Source organism: Oncorhynchus keta, unplaced genomic scaffold, assembly GCF_023373465.1.
Source record: "Oncorhynchus keta strain PuntledgeMale-10-30-2019 unplaced genomic scaffold, Oket_V2 Un_contig_17543_pilon_pilon, whole genome shotgun sequence".
Lineage (NCBI taxonomy): Eukaryota > Metazoa > Chordata > Actinopteri > Salmoniformes > Salmonidae > Oncorhynchus > Oncorhynchus keta.
This window is the reverse complement of record NW_026280479.1, coordinates 24107-40000: the sequence shown is the minus strand read 5'-3', so window position 1 is coordinate 40000 and position 15894 is coordinate 24107. Positions and strand designations below refer to the sequence as shown.

General features: G+C 50.3%; 1 protein-coding gene across 3 annotated transcripts in view; it reads right to left on the bottom strand.

Annotated features, from left to right (window-relative positions):
- The window catches only part of LOC118382187 (serine/threonine-protein kinase Sgk1), a 22386-nt gene extending 7890 nt beyond the window's left edge, over positions 1-14496 (bottom strand). The window contains exon 1 of one of the 3 annotated variants that reach the window (XM_052503645.1): positions 14141-14496. In XM_052503645.1, coding sequence (XP_052359605.1) covers positions 14141-14144 — 4 coding nt within the window. In that variant the 5' untranslated portion in view covers positions 14145-14496. Of the gene's footprint in view, positions 1-46; positions 215-931; positions 1105-14140 lie in introns of those variants that run through there. The other 2 variants (XM_052503644.1, XM_052503646.1) reach the window with 2 other exon arrangements.
- Between the last annotated feature and the right edge of the window lie 1398 nt (positions 14497-15894).

Here is a 15894-nt window from a genome sequence, read left to right as displayed (position 1 = left end):
GAAACGCACGAGACAGAATGACAAGTGAGGAACCTGTAGCCTGTACCGTGGAGCTGCCCGGTGTATCAGTGAGAAAGAAAGTGATATCCTTCCGGTCCATCTGGTCGTGTCAACTTCACTCTCTGGACAATTCTTAATACAACTTCGATAAAAGTGTCTCCCGGTGACGCATGTTCCCTGATATAGCCTACAAAAGACTAGGGAGGAGCGGCGTTAGCGGAGAGGGTTGGGAAGAGGGGGGTTGAGCGGACAAATGCCAAGAAAAGCCGCTGGAAAAATACAAGCTCTCCGACATTCAGATCACGAACCCAACTGGAAAGGGCAAAGAAGGAGAAAAAACGCCGGGTGTCAAATAAATAGGACATTGATTGTTCTGGGTCTTAAGCACAAAACACCAACATTGTGATGATATAACAACTAACTAATGAAATGTAATGTAATGAACCGTTCTTTTGTTTTGAGGAGGGACAGAGTGCTGTTATGCACATTTACATAACGGAATATTTCCAACGCTGGCTGTCTGTCTCAGTCTGGGAAGGTTTCATAACGACTTCACCTGGGATCTCGCCTAAATCATTTACTTTCCTCGGTCATGCCTTCAATCCTAGGCCAGTGCAGAGACAGAGAAAGTTTATCCTTCAGATTAAAACTGGAGGGGAAAAAAACTGTAATTTCGAGTGACATTGAAGAGAGAATATCACTCGGCTGGAATATGACATTCTACCTTTGCCTAACAGCTGTTCGCCAACACGCATCTTTTTTTAAATAGATTCTCGGATCAGAAGTATTCCTTTAATCCCCAATCAATCGATGTTCATGTTAATAAAACAATAGTGGATCCAGGACAGAGATATAGCATAGAGGTCATAGCAACAACAAAACTATCTCAGATGTTAGCAGAAACGTTTCACTTTTCCTTTTCGACACCAACCTTTTAGTTCCGTAGTGGTCCTCATCTTATCATGTTACCTATTTCCCCCAGAGCAGATCAGAGCAACGGACTGACTCAACAAGTAGAGGTGGGAAAGAAAGAAAGTTTTCGTTGAGAGCCTCGACAGTTTAAACAAGACCTCTTATCAGCTCCACATTATTTAACAAACCGTGTTAAAACCGGGTCACCGAAAACCCCCGGCAGATGGCGATATTGAGTTGTTTCATCTTACCATCCAAAGGGAATGTAGTAACCAAGCAGTGATACTGGTGTCCTCCGTGGACGGTTTGTATATAAAACATGTGGATCCAACAGGGCATTAACTGATAGATGTCCTCCGTGGAGTATATAAAACATTCTCTGATACAAATGCTTTGATTTACACATTTTATATATATTTTTAATTTTTAATCCCAGCCCCCGTCCCTGCAGAAGGCCTTTTGCCTTTTGGTAGGCCGTCAATTGTAAATACGATTTTGTTCTTAACTGACTCACCAAGTTAAATAAAAGCAACAAAAAAAAAAATTCTAAATCACTCCTTAACTCGATTTAATGTGGAGAAGATGGACAAAAACAGAGAAAATATGCTTCCTTTCTTTATGAAACAACATTTACCACCACCATGCTAGAAATAAAACGAATATTCGAAAGTCCTTGCACACAGAACACCCAGCTGGTTGATGATGATATAATGGAGTAGAACAATCCCCTTACACCAGACTGACAACCTACATCCTTCATCCCTATACATTTCAAAGCAGTAAAATGCCAATGGTTAAGGCTACTTAATGACTCTGCGAAAATGAAACTAAAATGTAAGTTTAAGCATTAATTCCGAATGGCTAAGGTTCGTTCGGGTTAACTCTGTAAGGTCTGTATAGTCCATAAAGAGAATAAGAGCAACTCCTCCCAGCTGCCCACTGCACTGAGGCTAGGAAACACTGTCGCTACCGGTAAAGCCACAATAATTGAGAAGCATTTTTCCACTGCTGCCCTGATTTCCACCTGGCTACCCCTACCCTGGTCAACTGCCCTGATTTCCACCTGGCTACCCCTACCCTGGTCAACTGCCCTGCTTTCCACCTGGCTACCCCTACCCTGGTCAACTGCCCTGCTTTCCACCTGGCTACCCCTACCCTGGTCAACTGCCCTGCTTTCCACCTGGCTACCCCTACCCTGGTCAACTGCCCTGCTTTCCACCTGGCTACCCCTACCCTGGTCAACTGCCCTGCTTTCCACCAGGCTACCCCTACCCTGGTCAACTGCCCTGCTTTCCACCAGGCTACCCCTACCCTGGTCAACTGCCCATGCTTTCCACCTGGCTACCCCTACCCTGGTCAACTGCCCTGCTTTCCACCTGGCTACCCCTACCCCGGTTAACTGCCCTGCTTTCCACCTGGCTACCCCTACCCTGGTCAACTGCCCTGCTTTCCACCTGGCTACCCCTACCCTGGTCAACTGCCCTGCTTTCCACCTGGCTACCCCTACCCTGGTCAACTGCCCTGCTTTCCACCAGGCTACCCCTACCCTGGTCAACTGCCCTGCTTTCCACCTGGCTACCCCTACCCTGGTCAACTGCCCTGCTTTCCACTTGGCTACCCCTACCCTGGTCAACTGCCCTGCTTTCCACCAGGCTACCCCTACCCTGGTCAACTGCCCTGCTTTCCACCAGGCTACCCCTACTCCAGTCAAATGCCCTGCTTTCCACCTGGCTACCTCTACTCCAGTCAACTGCCCTGCTTTCCACTTGGCTACCCCTACTCCAGTCAAATGCCCTGCTTTCCACTAGGCTACCCCTACTCCAGTCAACTGCCCTGCTTTCCACCTGGCTACCCCTACCCTGGTCAACTGCCCTGCTTTCACCTGGCTACCCCTACCCTGGTCAACTGCCCTGCTTTCCACCAGGCTACCCCTACCCTGGTCAACTGCCCTGCTTTCCACCTGGCTACCCCTACCCTGGTCAACTGCCCTGCTTTCCACTTGGCTACCCCTACCCTGGTCAACTGCCCTGCTTTCCACCAGGCTACCCCTACCCTGGTCAACTGCCCTGCTTTCCACCAGGCTACCCCTACTCCAGTCAAATGCCCTGCTTTCCACCTGGCTACCTCTACTCCAGTCAACTGCCCTGCTTTCCACTTGGCTACCCCTACTCCAGTCAAATGCCCTGCTTTCCACTTGGCTACCCCTACTCCAGTCAACTGCCCTGCTTTCCACCTGGCTACCCCTACCCTGGTCAACTGCCCTGCTTTCACCTGGCTACCCCTACTCCAGTCAAATGCCCTGCTTTCCACCTGGCTACCCCTACTCCAGTCAAATGCCCTGCTTTCCACTTGGCTACCCCTACTCCAGTCAACTGCCCTGCTTTCCACCTGGCTACCCCTACCCTGGTCAAATGCCCTGCTTTCCACCTGGCTACCCCTACTCCAGTCACCTGCCCTGCTTTCCACCTGGCTACCCCTACTCCAGTCAACTGCCCTGCTTTCCACCTGGCTACCCCTACTCCAGTCAACTGCCCTGCTTTCCACCTGGCTACCCCTACCCCGGTCAACTGCCCTGCTTTCCACCTGGCTACCCCTACCCTGGTCAACTGCCCTGCTTTCCACCTGGCTACCCCTACCCCGGTCAACTGCCCTGCTTTCCACCTGGCTACCCCTACCCCGGTCAACTGCCCTGCTTTCCACCTGGCTACCCCTACCCCGGTCAACTGCCCTGCTTTCCACCTGGCTACCCCTACCCTGGTCAACTGCCCTGCTTTCCACCTGGCTACCCCTACTCTGGTCAACTGCCCTGCTTTCCACCTGGCTACCCCTACTCTGGTCAACTGCCCTGCTTTCCACCTGGCTACCCCTACTCTGGTCAACTGCCCTGCTTTCCACCTGGCTACCCCTACCCTGGTCAACTGCCCTGCTTTCCACCTGGCTACCCCTACTCCAGTCAACTGCCCTGCTTTCCACCTGGCTACCCCTACCCCGGTCAACTGCCCTGCTTTCCACCTGGCTACCCCTACCCCGGTTAACTGCCCTGCACCCCCCCATAGCAACTTGCCCAAGCCCCCCCTGCTTATCCTTCACCCAAATCCAGACAGCTGATGTTCTGAAAGAGTTGCAAAATCTGAACCCCTACAAATCAGCCGGGCTAGACAATCTGGACCCTCTCTTTCTAAAATTATCTGTTCTCAACTAACCTACCTGGTTAAATAAAGGTGAAATAAATATATACATTTAAAAAAACATCTGCCCTGCCTTTCTAAAGTCTTCGACAAGTTAACAAACAGAGAAACCTTCTGCTGATGCAATCTGGTTTCAGAGCCGGTCACGGGTGCACTTCAGCCACTCTCAAGGTCCTAAATGATATCATTATACAATATCCATCGACAACTTTCAAGATTAAGATGAAACCCTTTCTAATTGACTGTTAATAAATAATAGGGTTCAGAGCAATGATTGGAAGTCTATGGGTATCTACTAGCATGCTCAATGATGTCGGGTATCATAGACTTCCAGTTCTGTATACTTCTGCCCTTCTTTGGACACTGTGTTAACAACCCTCCAGGCAAGCTTCAATGCCATACAACTCTCCGGCCTCCAACTGCTCTTAAATGCAAGTAAAACTAAATGCATGCTCTTCAACCGACTTACCTGCCTGCCCGTAGCATCACTAGACGGTTCTGACTTAGAATATGAGACTGTCTGGTAAAAAACTGGTATCCAGGACCTCATCTGAAATCTCTGTGTCAGTAGATAAAGGCCAAACATATCCTCATCTGACTCTGGGTCAGTAGATAAAGAACCTCATCTGACTCTGGGTCAGTAGATAACCCACCACTGCAACCTGTACACTCTCGTAGGCTAAAGCCCTCGCTTCATCTGACTCTGGCTCCATGTCATCTAGAAGTCTCTGGTAAAGCCCCACATTATCCAGCTGACCTAGCAGCACCCACCACAGGGCTCAGTAGATAAAGCCACCTCCTTTGGCTCTGACTCTGGCTCAGTGATAAAGCTGGCCTCCCTCATCTGACTCTGGGTCAGTAGATAAAGAGCCTCATCTGACTCTGGGTACTGTAGTAGATGAAGGCTCCTTTGCACCCCAGTATCATCTGCACTTCTCTTCTGGGTCAGTAGATAAATGGCCTTTTTTACCTCATCTGACTCTGGGTCAGTAGACCTTTTCTACTGTATTATTGAAGTAGTTTGTTTATTACATGTGCAACTCTGTGGTGTTGTATGTGTCGAACTCTCTTGTAAAATGAGAACTTGTTCTCAACTGACCTACTGGTTAAATAAAGTGAAATAAATACATACATTTAAAAAAGATCTGCAATTACACGACAAGAGAAACTGCATGCACATTTATAAATGACAACTTTCAAGATTAAGATGAAACCCTAATTGAGTTAGATAAATAATAGCCTCATTGACTCTGGGTCAGCATGCTAGAGGTATCATAGACTTCATCTGACTCTGGGTACAGTAGAGACATAAAAACTGGACCTCATCTGACTCTGTGTCAGTAGATAAAGGACCTCATCTGACTCTGGGTCAGTAGATAAAGAGACCTCATCTGACTCTGGGCCAGTAGATAAAGAGCCTCATCTGACTCTGGGTCAGTAGATAAAGGACTTCATCTGACTCTGGGTCAGTAGATAGAGGGCCTCATCTGACTCTGGGTCAGTAGATAGAGGGACCTCATCTGACTCTGGGTCAGTAGATAAAGGAGTTAATCTGACTCTGGGTCAGTAGATAAAGGACCTCATCTGACTCTGGGTCAGTAGATAAAGGAGTTCATCTGACTCTGGGTCAGATAAAGGATCATCTGACTCATCTGCGGGCAGGGACTTGCTGGAAGGGTGGCCTGACTCTGGGTCAGTAGATAAAGCCCTGACTCTGGGTCAGCCCAAAAGTACTGGAACCTGAGAGTAAAGGGATCCTGGCTAACGTTACTGGAACCTCTGACTCTGGGTCAGTAGATAAAGGACACATCTGATCCTCTAACGAGAACCAGAACTCTGGGGCTCACGTAGTAGTAGAGCACATACTGGAACCTCATCTGACTCATCTGGAACAATGCTGGAACATAGCTGGATACTGGTGGCCTGAGTGAAAACGTTTGGTAAGCCCTGCTCTACCAGCCCAAAAGTACTGGAACCTGGCTAACGCAGTACCAGAACATACTGGAACCTGGCTAACGCAGTACCAGCACATACTGGAACCTGGCTAATGTAGTACCAGCACATACTGGAACCTGGCTAATGCAGTACCAGCACATACTGGAACCTGGCTAACGCAGTACCAGCACATACTGGAAACAGCATCACCACAACTCTAATACAACTCCAACTCCCATGGCCATGTCATCCGGATGCCCAAAATAAAAGCCGCAAAGACAGTATGAAATAAAAAAAACATAAGAAATTCCACATCACCTCCAACAACTGTGAAGACACTGCACTAAACAGACAGAGCTGTGAGGACACTGCACTAAACAGACACAGCTGGGAGGACACTGCACTAAACAGACAGAGCTGGGATGACACTGCACTAAACAGACACAGCTGGGAGGACACTGCACTAAACAGACACAACTGGGATGAAACTGCACTAAACAGACAGAACTGGGATGAAACTGCACTAAACAGACACAACTGGGATGAAACTGCACTAAACAGACACAACTGGGATGAAACTGCACTAAACAGACACAACTGGGATGAAACTGCACTAAACAGACACAACTGGGATGAAACTGCACTAAAAAGACACAACTGGGATGAAACTGCACTAAACAGACACAACTGGGATGAAACTGCACTAAAAAGACACAACTGGGATGAAACTGCACTAAACAGACAAAAACATCCACGTTGGGGCTTCACTACACCAAATGTATGTTCATCGAGGCAGCGACACATAGAGAGAAAGCCCAACCAGCACTCACACAGCCATCTGAAGACCCACCTGGATCGGCCTCTACAGCTATCTGAAGACCCACCTGGACCGGTCTCTACAGCCATCTGAAGACCCAACTGGATCGGTCTCTACAGCCATCTGAAGACCCACCTGGATCGGCCTCTACAGCTATCTGAAGCCAACCAGGATCGGCCTCTACAGCCATCTGAAGCCAACCAGGATCAGCCTCTACAGCCATCTGAAGACCCACCTGGATCGGCCTCTACAGCCATCTGAAGACCCAACTGGATCGGCCTCTACAGCCATCTGAAGACCCACCTGGATCGGCCTCTACAGCCATCTGAAGACCCAACTGGATCGGCCTCTACAGCCATCTGAAGCCAACCAGGATCGGCCTCTACAGCCATCTGAAGCCAACCAGGATCAGCCTCTACAGCCATCTGAAGACCCACCTGGATCGGCCTCTACAGCCATCTGAAGACCCAACTGGATCGGTCTCTACAGCCATCTGAAGACCCACCTGGATCGGCCTCTACAGCCATCTGAAGCCAACCAGGATCGGCCTCTACAGCCATCTGAAGACCCACCTGGATCGGTCTCTACAGCTATCTGAAGACCCACCTGATCGGTCTCTACAGCCATCTGAAGACCTACCTGGATCGGCCTCTACAGCCATCTGAATCCAACCAGGATCGGCCTCTACAGCCATCTGAAGACCCACCTGGATCGGGTCTCTACAGCCATCTGAAGACCCACCTGGATCGGCCTCTACAGCCATCTGAAGCCAACCAGAATCGGCCTCTACAGCCATCTGAAGCCAACCAGGATCGGCCTCTACAGCCATCTGAAGCCAACCAGGATCGGCCTCTACAGCCATCTGAAGACCCACCTGGATCGGCCTCTACAGCCATCTGAAGACCCACCTGGATCGGCCTCTACAGCCATCTGAAGCCAACCAGGATCGGCCTCTACAGCCATCTGAAGACCCACCTGGATCGGGTCTCTACAGCCATCTGAAGACCCACCTGGATCGGCCTCTACAGCCATCTGAAGCCAACCAGAATCGGCCTCTACAGCCATCTGAAGCCAACCAGGATCGGCCTCTACAGCCATCTGAAGCCAACCAGGATCGGCCTCTACAGCCATCTGAAGACCCACCTGGATCGGCCTCTACAGCCATCTGAAGACCCACCTGGATCGGCCTCTACAGCCATCTGAAGCCAACCAGGATCGGCCTCTACAGCCATCTGAAGACTCACCTGGATCGGCCTCTACAGCCATCTGAAGCCAACCAGGATTGGCCTCTACAGCCATCTGAAGCCAACCAGGATCAGCCTCTACAGCCATCTGAAGACCCACCTGGATCGGCCTCTACAGCCATCTGAAGACCCACCTGGATCGGCCTCTACAGCCATCTGAAGACCCACCTGGATCGGCCTCTACAGCCATCTGAAGACCCACCTGGATCGGTCTCTACAGCCATCTGAAGACCCACCTGGATCGGCCTCTACAGCCATCTGAAGCCAACCAGGATCGGCCTCTACAGCCATCTGAAGACCCACCTGGATCGGCCTCTACAGCCATCTGAAGACCCACCTGGATCGGCCTCTACAGCCATCTGAAGCCAACCAGGATCGGCCTCTACAGCCATCTGAAGACCCACCTGGATCGGCCTCTACAGCCATCTGAAGCCAACCAGGATCGGCCTCTACAGCCATCTGAAGCCAACCAGGATCGGCCTCTACAGTCATCTGAAGCCAACCAGGATCGGCCTCTACAGCCATCTGAAGACCCACCTTGATCGGCCTCTACAGCCATCTGAAGACCCACCTTGATCGGCCTCTACAGCCATCTGAAGCCAACCAGGATCGGCCTCTACAGCCATCTGAAGCCAACCAGGATCGGCCTCTACAGCCATCTGAAGACCCACCTGGATCGGTCTCTACAGCTATCTGAAGACCCACCTGGATCGGCCTCTACAGCCATCTGAAGACCCACCTGATCGGTCTCTACAGCCATCTGAAGACCTACCTGGATCGGCCTCTACAGCCATCTGAATCCAACCAGGATCGGCCTCTACAGCCATCTGAAGACCGACCTGGATCGGGTCTCTACAGCCATCTGAAGACCCACCTGGATCGGCCTCTACAGCCATCTGAAGCCAACCAGAATCGGCCTCTACAGCCATCTGAAGCCAACCAGGATCGGCCTCTACAGCCATCTGAAGCCAACCAGGATCGGCCTCTACAGCCATCTGAAGACCCACCTGGCCATCTGGCCTCTACAGCCATCTGAAGACCCACCTGGATCGGCCTCTACAGCCATCTGAAGCCAACCAGGATCGGCCTCTACAGCCATCTGAAGACTCACCTGGATCGGCCTCTACAGCCATCTGAAGCCAACCAGGATTGGCCTCTACAGCCATCTGAAGCCAACCAGGATCAGCCTCTACAGCCATCTGAAGACCCACCTGGATCGGCCTCTACAGCCATCTGAAGCCCACCTGGATCGGCCTCTACAGCCATCTGAAGACCCACCTGGATCGGCCTCTACAGCCATCTGAAGACCCACCTGGATCGGTCTCTACAGCCGTCTGAAGACCCACCTGGATCGGCCTCTACAGCCATCTGAAGCCAACCAGGATCGGCCTCTACAGCCATCTGAAGACCCACCTGGATCGGCCTCTACAGCCATCTGAAGACCCACCTGGATCGGCCTCTACAGCCATCTGAAGCCAACCAGGATCGGCCTCTACAGCCATCTGAAGACCCACCTGGATCGGCCTCTACAGCCATCTGAAGCCAACCAGGATCGGCCTCTACAGCCATCTGAAGCCAACCAGGATCGGCCTCTACAGTCATCTGAAGCCAACCAGGATCGGCCTCTACAGCCATCTGAAGACCCACCTTGATCGGCCTCTACAGCCATCTGAAGACCCACCTTGATCGGCCTCTACAGCCATCTGAAGCCAACCAGGATCGGCCTCTACAGCCATCTGAAGCCAACCAGGATCGGCCTCTACAGCCATCTGAAGCCAACCAGGATCGGCCTCTACAGTCATCTGAAGCCAACCAGGATCGGCCTCTACAGCCATCTGAAGACCCACTTTGATCGGCCTCTACAGCCATCTGAAGCCAACCAGGATCGGCCTCTACAGCCATCTGAAGCCAACCAGGATCGGCCTCTACAGCCATCTGAAGCCAACCAGGATCGGCCTCTACAGCCATCTGAAGACCCACCTGGATCGGTCTCTACAGCCATCTGAAGACCACATGGATCGGCCTCTACAGCCATCTGAAGACCACATGGATCGGTCTCTACAGCCATCTGAAGACCACCATGGATCGGCCTCTACAGCCATCTGAAGACCACACCTGGATCGGCCTCTACAGCCATCTGAAGACCACACGGCCTCTGGATCGGCCTCTACAGCCATCTGAAGACCACCAGGATCGGCCTCTAGCTGAAGACCCACCTCTACAGCCATCTGAAGACCACCAGGATCGGCCTCTACAGCCATCTGAAGACCCACCTTGATCAGCCTCTACAGCCATCTGAAGACCACATGGATCGGCCTCTACAGCCATCTGAAGACCCACCTGGATCGGCCTCTACAGCCATCTGAAGACCACATGGATCGGCCTCTACAGCCATCTGAAGACCCACCTGGATCGGCCTCTACAGCCATCTGAAGCCAACCTGGATCGGCCTCTACAGCCATCTGAAGCCAACCAGGATCGGCCTCTACAGCCATCTGAAGCCAACCAGGATCGGCCTCTACAGCCATCTGAAGACCAACCTGGATCGGCCTCTACAGCCATCTGAAGCCCACCTGGATCACAGCCATCTGAAGACCCACCTGATCGGCCTCTACAGCCATCTGAAGACCCACCTGGATCGGCCTCTACAGCCATCTGAAGACCCACCTGGATCGGTCTCTACAGCCATCTGAAGACCACATGGATCGGTCTCTACAGCCATCTGAAGACCCACCTGGATCGGCCTCTACAGCCATCTGAAGACCCACCTGGATCGGCCTCTACAGCCATCTGAAGCCAACCAGGATCGGCCTCTACAGCCATCTGAAGCCAACCAGGATCGGCCTCTACAGCCATCTGAAGCCAACCAGGATCGGCCTCTACAGCCATCTGAAGCCAACCAGGATCGGCCTCTACAGCCATCTGAAGCCAACCAGGATCGGCCTCTACAGCCATCTGAAGCCACCTGGATCAGCCTCTACAGCCATCTGAAGCCAACCAGGATCAGCCTCTACAGCCATCTGAAGCCAACCAGGATCGGCCTCTACAGCCTCTACAGCCATCTGAAGCCAACCAGGATCGGCCTCTACAGCCATCTGAAGCCAACCAGGATCGGCCTCTACAGCCATCTGAAGCCAACCAGGATCGGCCTCTACAGCCATCTGAAGCCAACCAGGATCGGCCTCTACAGCCATCTGAAGCCAACCAGGATCGGCCTCTACAGCCATCTGAAGCCAACCAGGATCAGCCTCTACAGCCATCTGAAGCCAACCAGGATCGGTCTCTACAGCCATCTGAAGCCAACCAGGATCGGCCTCTACAGCCATCTGAAGCCAACCAGGATCGGCCTCTACAGCCATCTGAAGCCAACCAGGATCGGCCTCTACAGCCATCTGAAGCCAACCAGGATCAGCCTCTACAGCCATCTGAAGCCAACCAGGATCGCCTCTACAGCCATCTGAAGCCAACCAGGATCAGCCTCTACAGCCATCTGAAGCCAACCAGGATCGGCCTCTACAGCCATCTGAAGCCAACCAGGATCGGCCTCTACAGCCATCTGAAGCCAACCAGGATCGGCCTCTACAGCCATCTGAAGCCAACCAGGATCGGCCTCTACAGCCATCTGAAGCCAACCAGGATCGGCCTCTACAGCCATCTGAAGCCAACCAGGATCAGCCTCTACAGCCATCTGAAGCCAACCAGGATCAGCCTCTACAGCCATCTGAAGCCAACCAGGATCGGCCTCTACAGCCATCTGAAGCCAACCAGGATCGGTCTCTACAGCCATCTGAAGCCAACCAGGATCGGCCTCTACAGCCATCTGAAGCCAACCAGGATCAGCCTCTACAGCCATCTGAAGCCAACCAGGATCAGCCTCTACAGCCATCTGAAGCCAACCAGGATCAGCCTCTACAGCCATCTGAAGCCAACCAGGATCGGCCTCTACAGCCATCTGAAGCCAACCAGGATCGGCCTCTACAGCCATCTGAAGCCAACCAGGATCGGCCTCTACAGCCATCTGAAGCCAACCAGGATCGGTCTCTACAGCCATCTGAAGCCAACCAGGATCGGCCTCTACAGCCACCTGAAGCCAACCAGGATCAGCCTCTACAGCCATCTGAAGCCAACCAGGATCGGCCTCTACAGCCATCTGAAGCCAACCAGGATCGGCCTCTACAGCCATCTGAAGCCAACCAGGATCGGTCTCTACAGCCATCTGAAGCCAACCAGGATCGGTCTCTACAGCCATCTGAAGCCAACCAGGATCGGCCTCTACAGCCATCTGAAGCCAACCTGGATCAGCCTCTACAGCCATCTGAAGCCAACCAGGATCAGCCTCTACAGCCATCTGAAGCCAACCTGGATCAGCCTCTACAGCCATCTGAAGACCCACCTGGATCAGCCTCTACAGCCATCTGAAGACCACATGGATCAGCCTCTACAGCCATCTGAAGCCAACCAGGATCAGCCTCTACAGCGATCTGAAGCCCACATGGACCGGCCTCTACAGCCATCTGAAGCCAACCAGGATCGGCCTCTACAGCCATCTGAAGACCACATGGATCAGCCTCTACAGCCATCTGAAGACCACATGGACCAGCCTCTACAGCCATCTGAAGACCACATGGACCAATCATACTGGACTAGAGTGATCGCTGGTGATGATGATGGTAAACTGAATGTTAAGTTGGTTAAGTAAAGTTGATACGTTTACCTGCTAGCATGGTAAAGTGATGGTGAAGTGATGGTAAAGTGATGGTAAAGTGATGGTAAAGTGAATATAAATTGATTGTAAATTGATGGTGAAGTGATGGTGAAGTGATTGTAAAGTGATGGTTAAAGTGATGGTAAAGTGATTGTAAATTGATGGTGAAGTGATGGTGAAGTGATTGTAAAGTGATGGTGAAGTGATGGTGACGTGATGGTGAATTGAAGGTTAAAGTGATGTTAAAATGATGGTGAGGTGATGGTTAAAGTGATGGTGAAGTGATGGTGAAGTGATTGTAAAGTGATGGTTAAGTGATGGTGAAGTGATTGTAAAGTGATGGTGAAGTGATGGTGAAGTGATTGTAAAGTGATGGTGAAGTGAATATAAATTGATTGTAAATTGATGGTGAAGTGATTGTAAAGTGATGGTTAAAGTGATGGTGAAGTGATGGTGAAGTGATTGTAAAGTGATGGTGAAGTGAATATAAATTGATTGTAAATTGATGGTGAAGTGATGGTGAAGTGATTGTAAAGTGATGGTGAAGTGATGGTGACGTGACGGTGAATTGAAGGTTAAAGTGATGTTAAAATGATGGTGAGGTGATGGTTAAAGTGATGGTGAAGTGATGGTGAAGTGATTGTAAAGTGATGGTTAAGTGATGGTGAAGTGATTGTAACATGGTGGTGAAGTGATGGTAAAGTGATGGTTAAGGTGATGGTGAAGAGATTGTAAAGTGATGGTAAAGTGATGGTTAAAGTGATTGTAAATTGATGGTGAAGTGATGGTGAAGTGATTGTAAAGTGATTGTGAATTGATGGTTAAAGTGATGGTGAAGTGATGGTTAAAGTGATGGTGAATGATGGTAAAGTGATGGTTAAAGTGATGGTAAAGTGATGGTTCAAGTGATGGTTAAAGTGATGGTGAAGTGATGGTTAAAGTGATGGTTAAAGCGATTGTAAATTGATGGTGAAGTGATGGTAAAGTGATGGTTAAAGTGATGGTGAGGTGATGGTTAAAGTGATGGTAAAGTGATGGTTAAAGTGATGGTAAAGTGATGGTTAAAGTGATGGTAAAGTGATGGTTAAAGTGATGGTGATGTGATTGTAAAGTGATGGTGATGTGATGGTAAAGTGATGGTTAAAGTGATGGTGATGTGATTGTAAAGTGATTGTAAAGTGATGGTGAAGTGATGGTAAAGTTATAGTAAAGTTGATAAGTATACCTGCTAGCATAGTTAGGTGATGGTAAAGTAGTGATGGTAAAGTGATGCTGACGTGATGGTAAAGTAGTGATGGTAAAGTGATGGTAAAGTTATACACATTATGGCCAATCTTACCCATCAGCCTGATATGCACTGCTTCTGTTTCTCAGTCAATAGTAGGTGTAGTCCAGACCAAGAGAGAAGAAGAAGAGACAGAAGGGTATGGGAAAGAGAGAGAAGAGAGAGAGAGAGAAGGGTATGGGAGAGAGAGAGAAGAGAGAGAGAGAGAGAAGGGTATGGGAGAGAGAGAGAAGAGAGAGAGAGAGAAGGGTATGGGAGAGAGAGAAAAGAGCAAGAGAGAGAAGGGTATGGGAGAGAGAGAAAAGAGCAAGAGAGAGACGAGGGAGAAGCGTATGGGAGAGAGAGAGAGAGAGAGACAGAGACAGTGATGTAGAGAGAGAGAGAGACAGAGACAGAGTGAGACAGAGACAGAGACAGAGACAGTGAGGTAGAGAGACAGAGACAGAGACAGAGACAGTGAGGTAGAGAGAGAGAGAGAGAGACAGAGACAGAGACAGTGAGGTAGAGAGAGAGACAGAGACAGTGAGGTAGAGAGAGACAGAGACAGTGCGTTAGAGAGACAGATTCAGAGAGAGAGACAGAGACAGTGCGTTAGAGAGACAGATTCAGAGACAGAGACAGTGAGGTAGAGAGAGAGAGACAGAGACAGAGACAGAGACAGTGAGGTAGAGAGAGATGAGCAGGGTATGGAAGCCTACTGGAGGTTCTCTCCTGGACCCTTTCCCTATGGATGGCACTGGATGGGAGGAAGCCTCATAGTGTGTGTGTATCCCATTGAGAGTGGAGTGGCCCGTCTTCCCCTCTATGCCTTGTTAAAGGAAGGGGCCCATGTGTGTAAGGGGCCTTGGGACCAATTTAATGTGTGTAAGAGGCCTTGGCACCAATATAATGTGTGCAAGGGGCCTTGGCACCAACACAATGCCACTTTAAGGTTGCATAACACACACACGCGATGGTGTATAGTCCAGATGACGTTGGTTTATTCATCCGTGTGTGTGTGTGTGTGTGTGTGTGTGTGTGTGTGTGTGTGTTGATGGCGAGTCAGACTAAAGGTGCCACTAAACAGTGAGTGACAGTCTCACAAAAAGACCGGTAATGCTGTCTTTGTGCTTGAGTCATCGACGACACCCTTAAACACACACACACACACACACACACACACACACACACACACACACACACACACACACACACACACACACACACACACACACACACACACACACACACACACACACACACACACACACACACACACACACACAGAGGGAGAGGGTAGAGGAAAGGGTAGAGGAGAGGAGAGGGGAGGTTAGAAGGTAGAAGGTAGAAGGTAGAAGGTAGAAGGTAGAAGGTAGAGGGTAGAAGGTAGAAGGTATAAGGTTGAAGATAGAGGTTAGAAGGTGGAAGGTAGAAGGTAGAGGGTTCAAGGTAGAGGGTAGAAGGTTAAAGGTAGAGGGTAGAAGGTAGAGGGTATAAGGTAGAGGGTAGAAAGTAGAGGGTAGAAGGTAGAGTGTAGAAAGTAGAGGGTGGAAGGTTAAAGATAGAGGGTAGAAGGTAGAGGGTATAAGGTTAAAGGTAGAAGGTAGAGGGTAGAAAGTAGAGGGTAGAAGGTAGAAGGTTAAAGGTAGAGGTTAGAAAGTAGAGGGTAGAAAGTAGAAGGTAGAGGTTAAAATGTAGAGGGTGGAAGGTAGATGGTAGAAAGTAGAAGGTAGAGGGTGGAATGTTGAAGGTTGAGATCAGAAGGTAGAGGTTACAAGGTAGAGGGTGGAAGAGGTAGAGGTTAAAGGGTAGAAGGTAGAGGGTGTAAG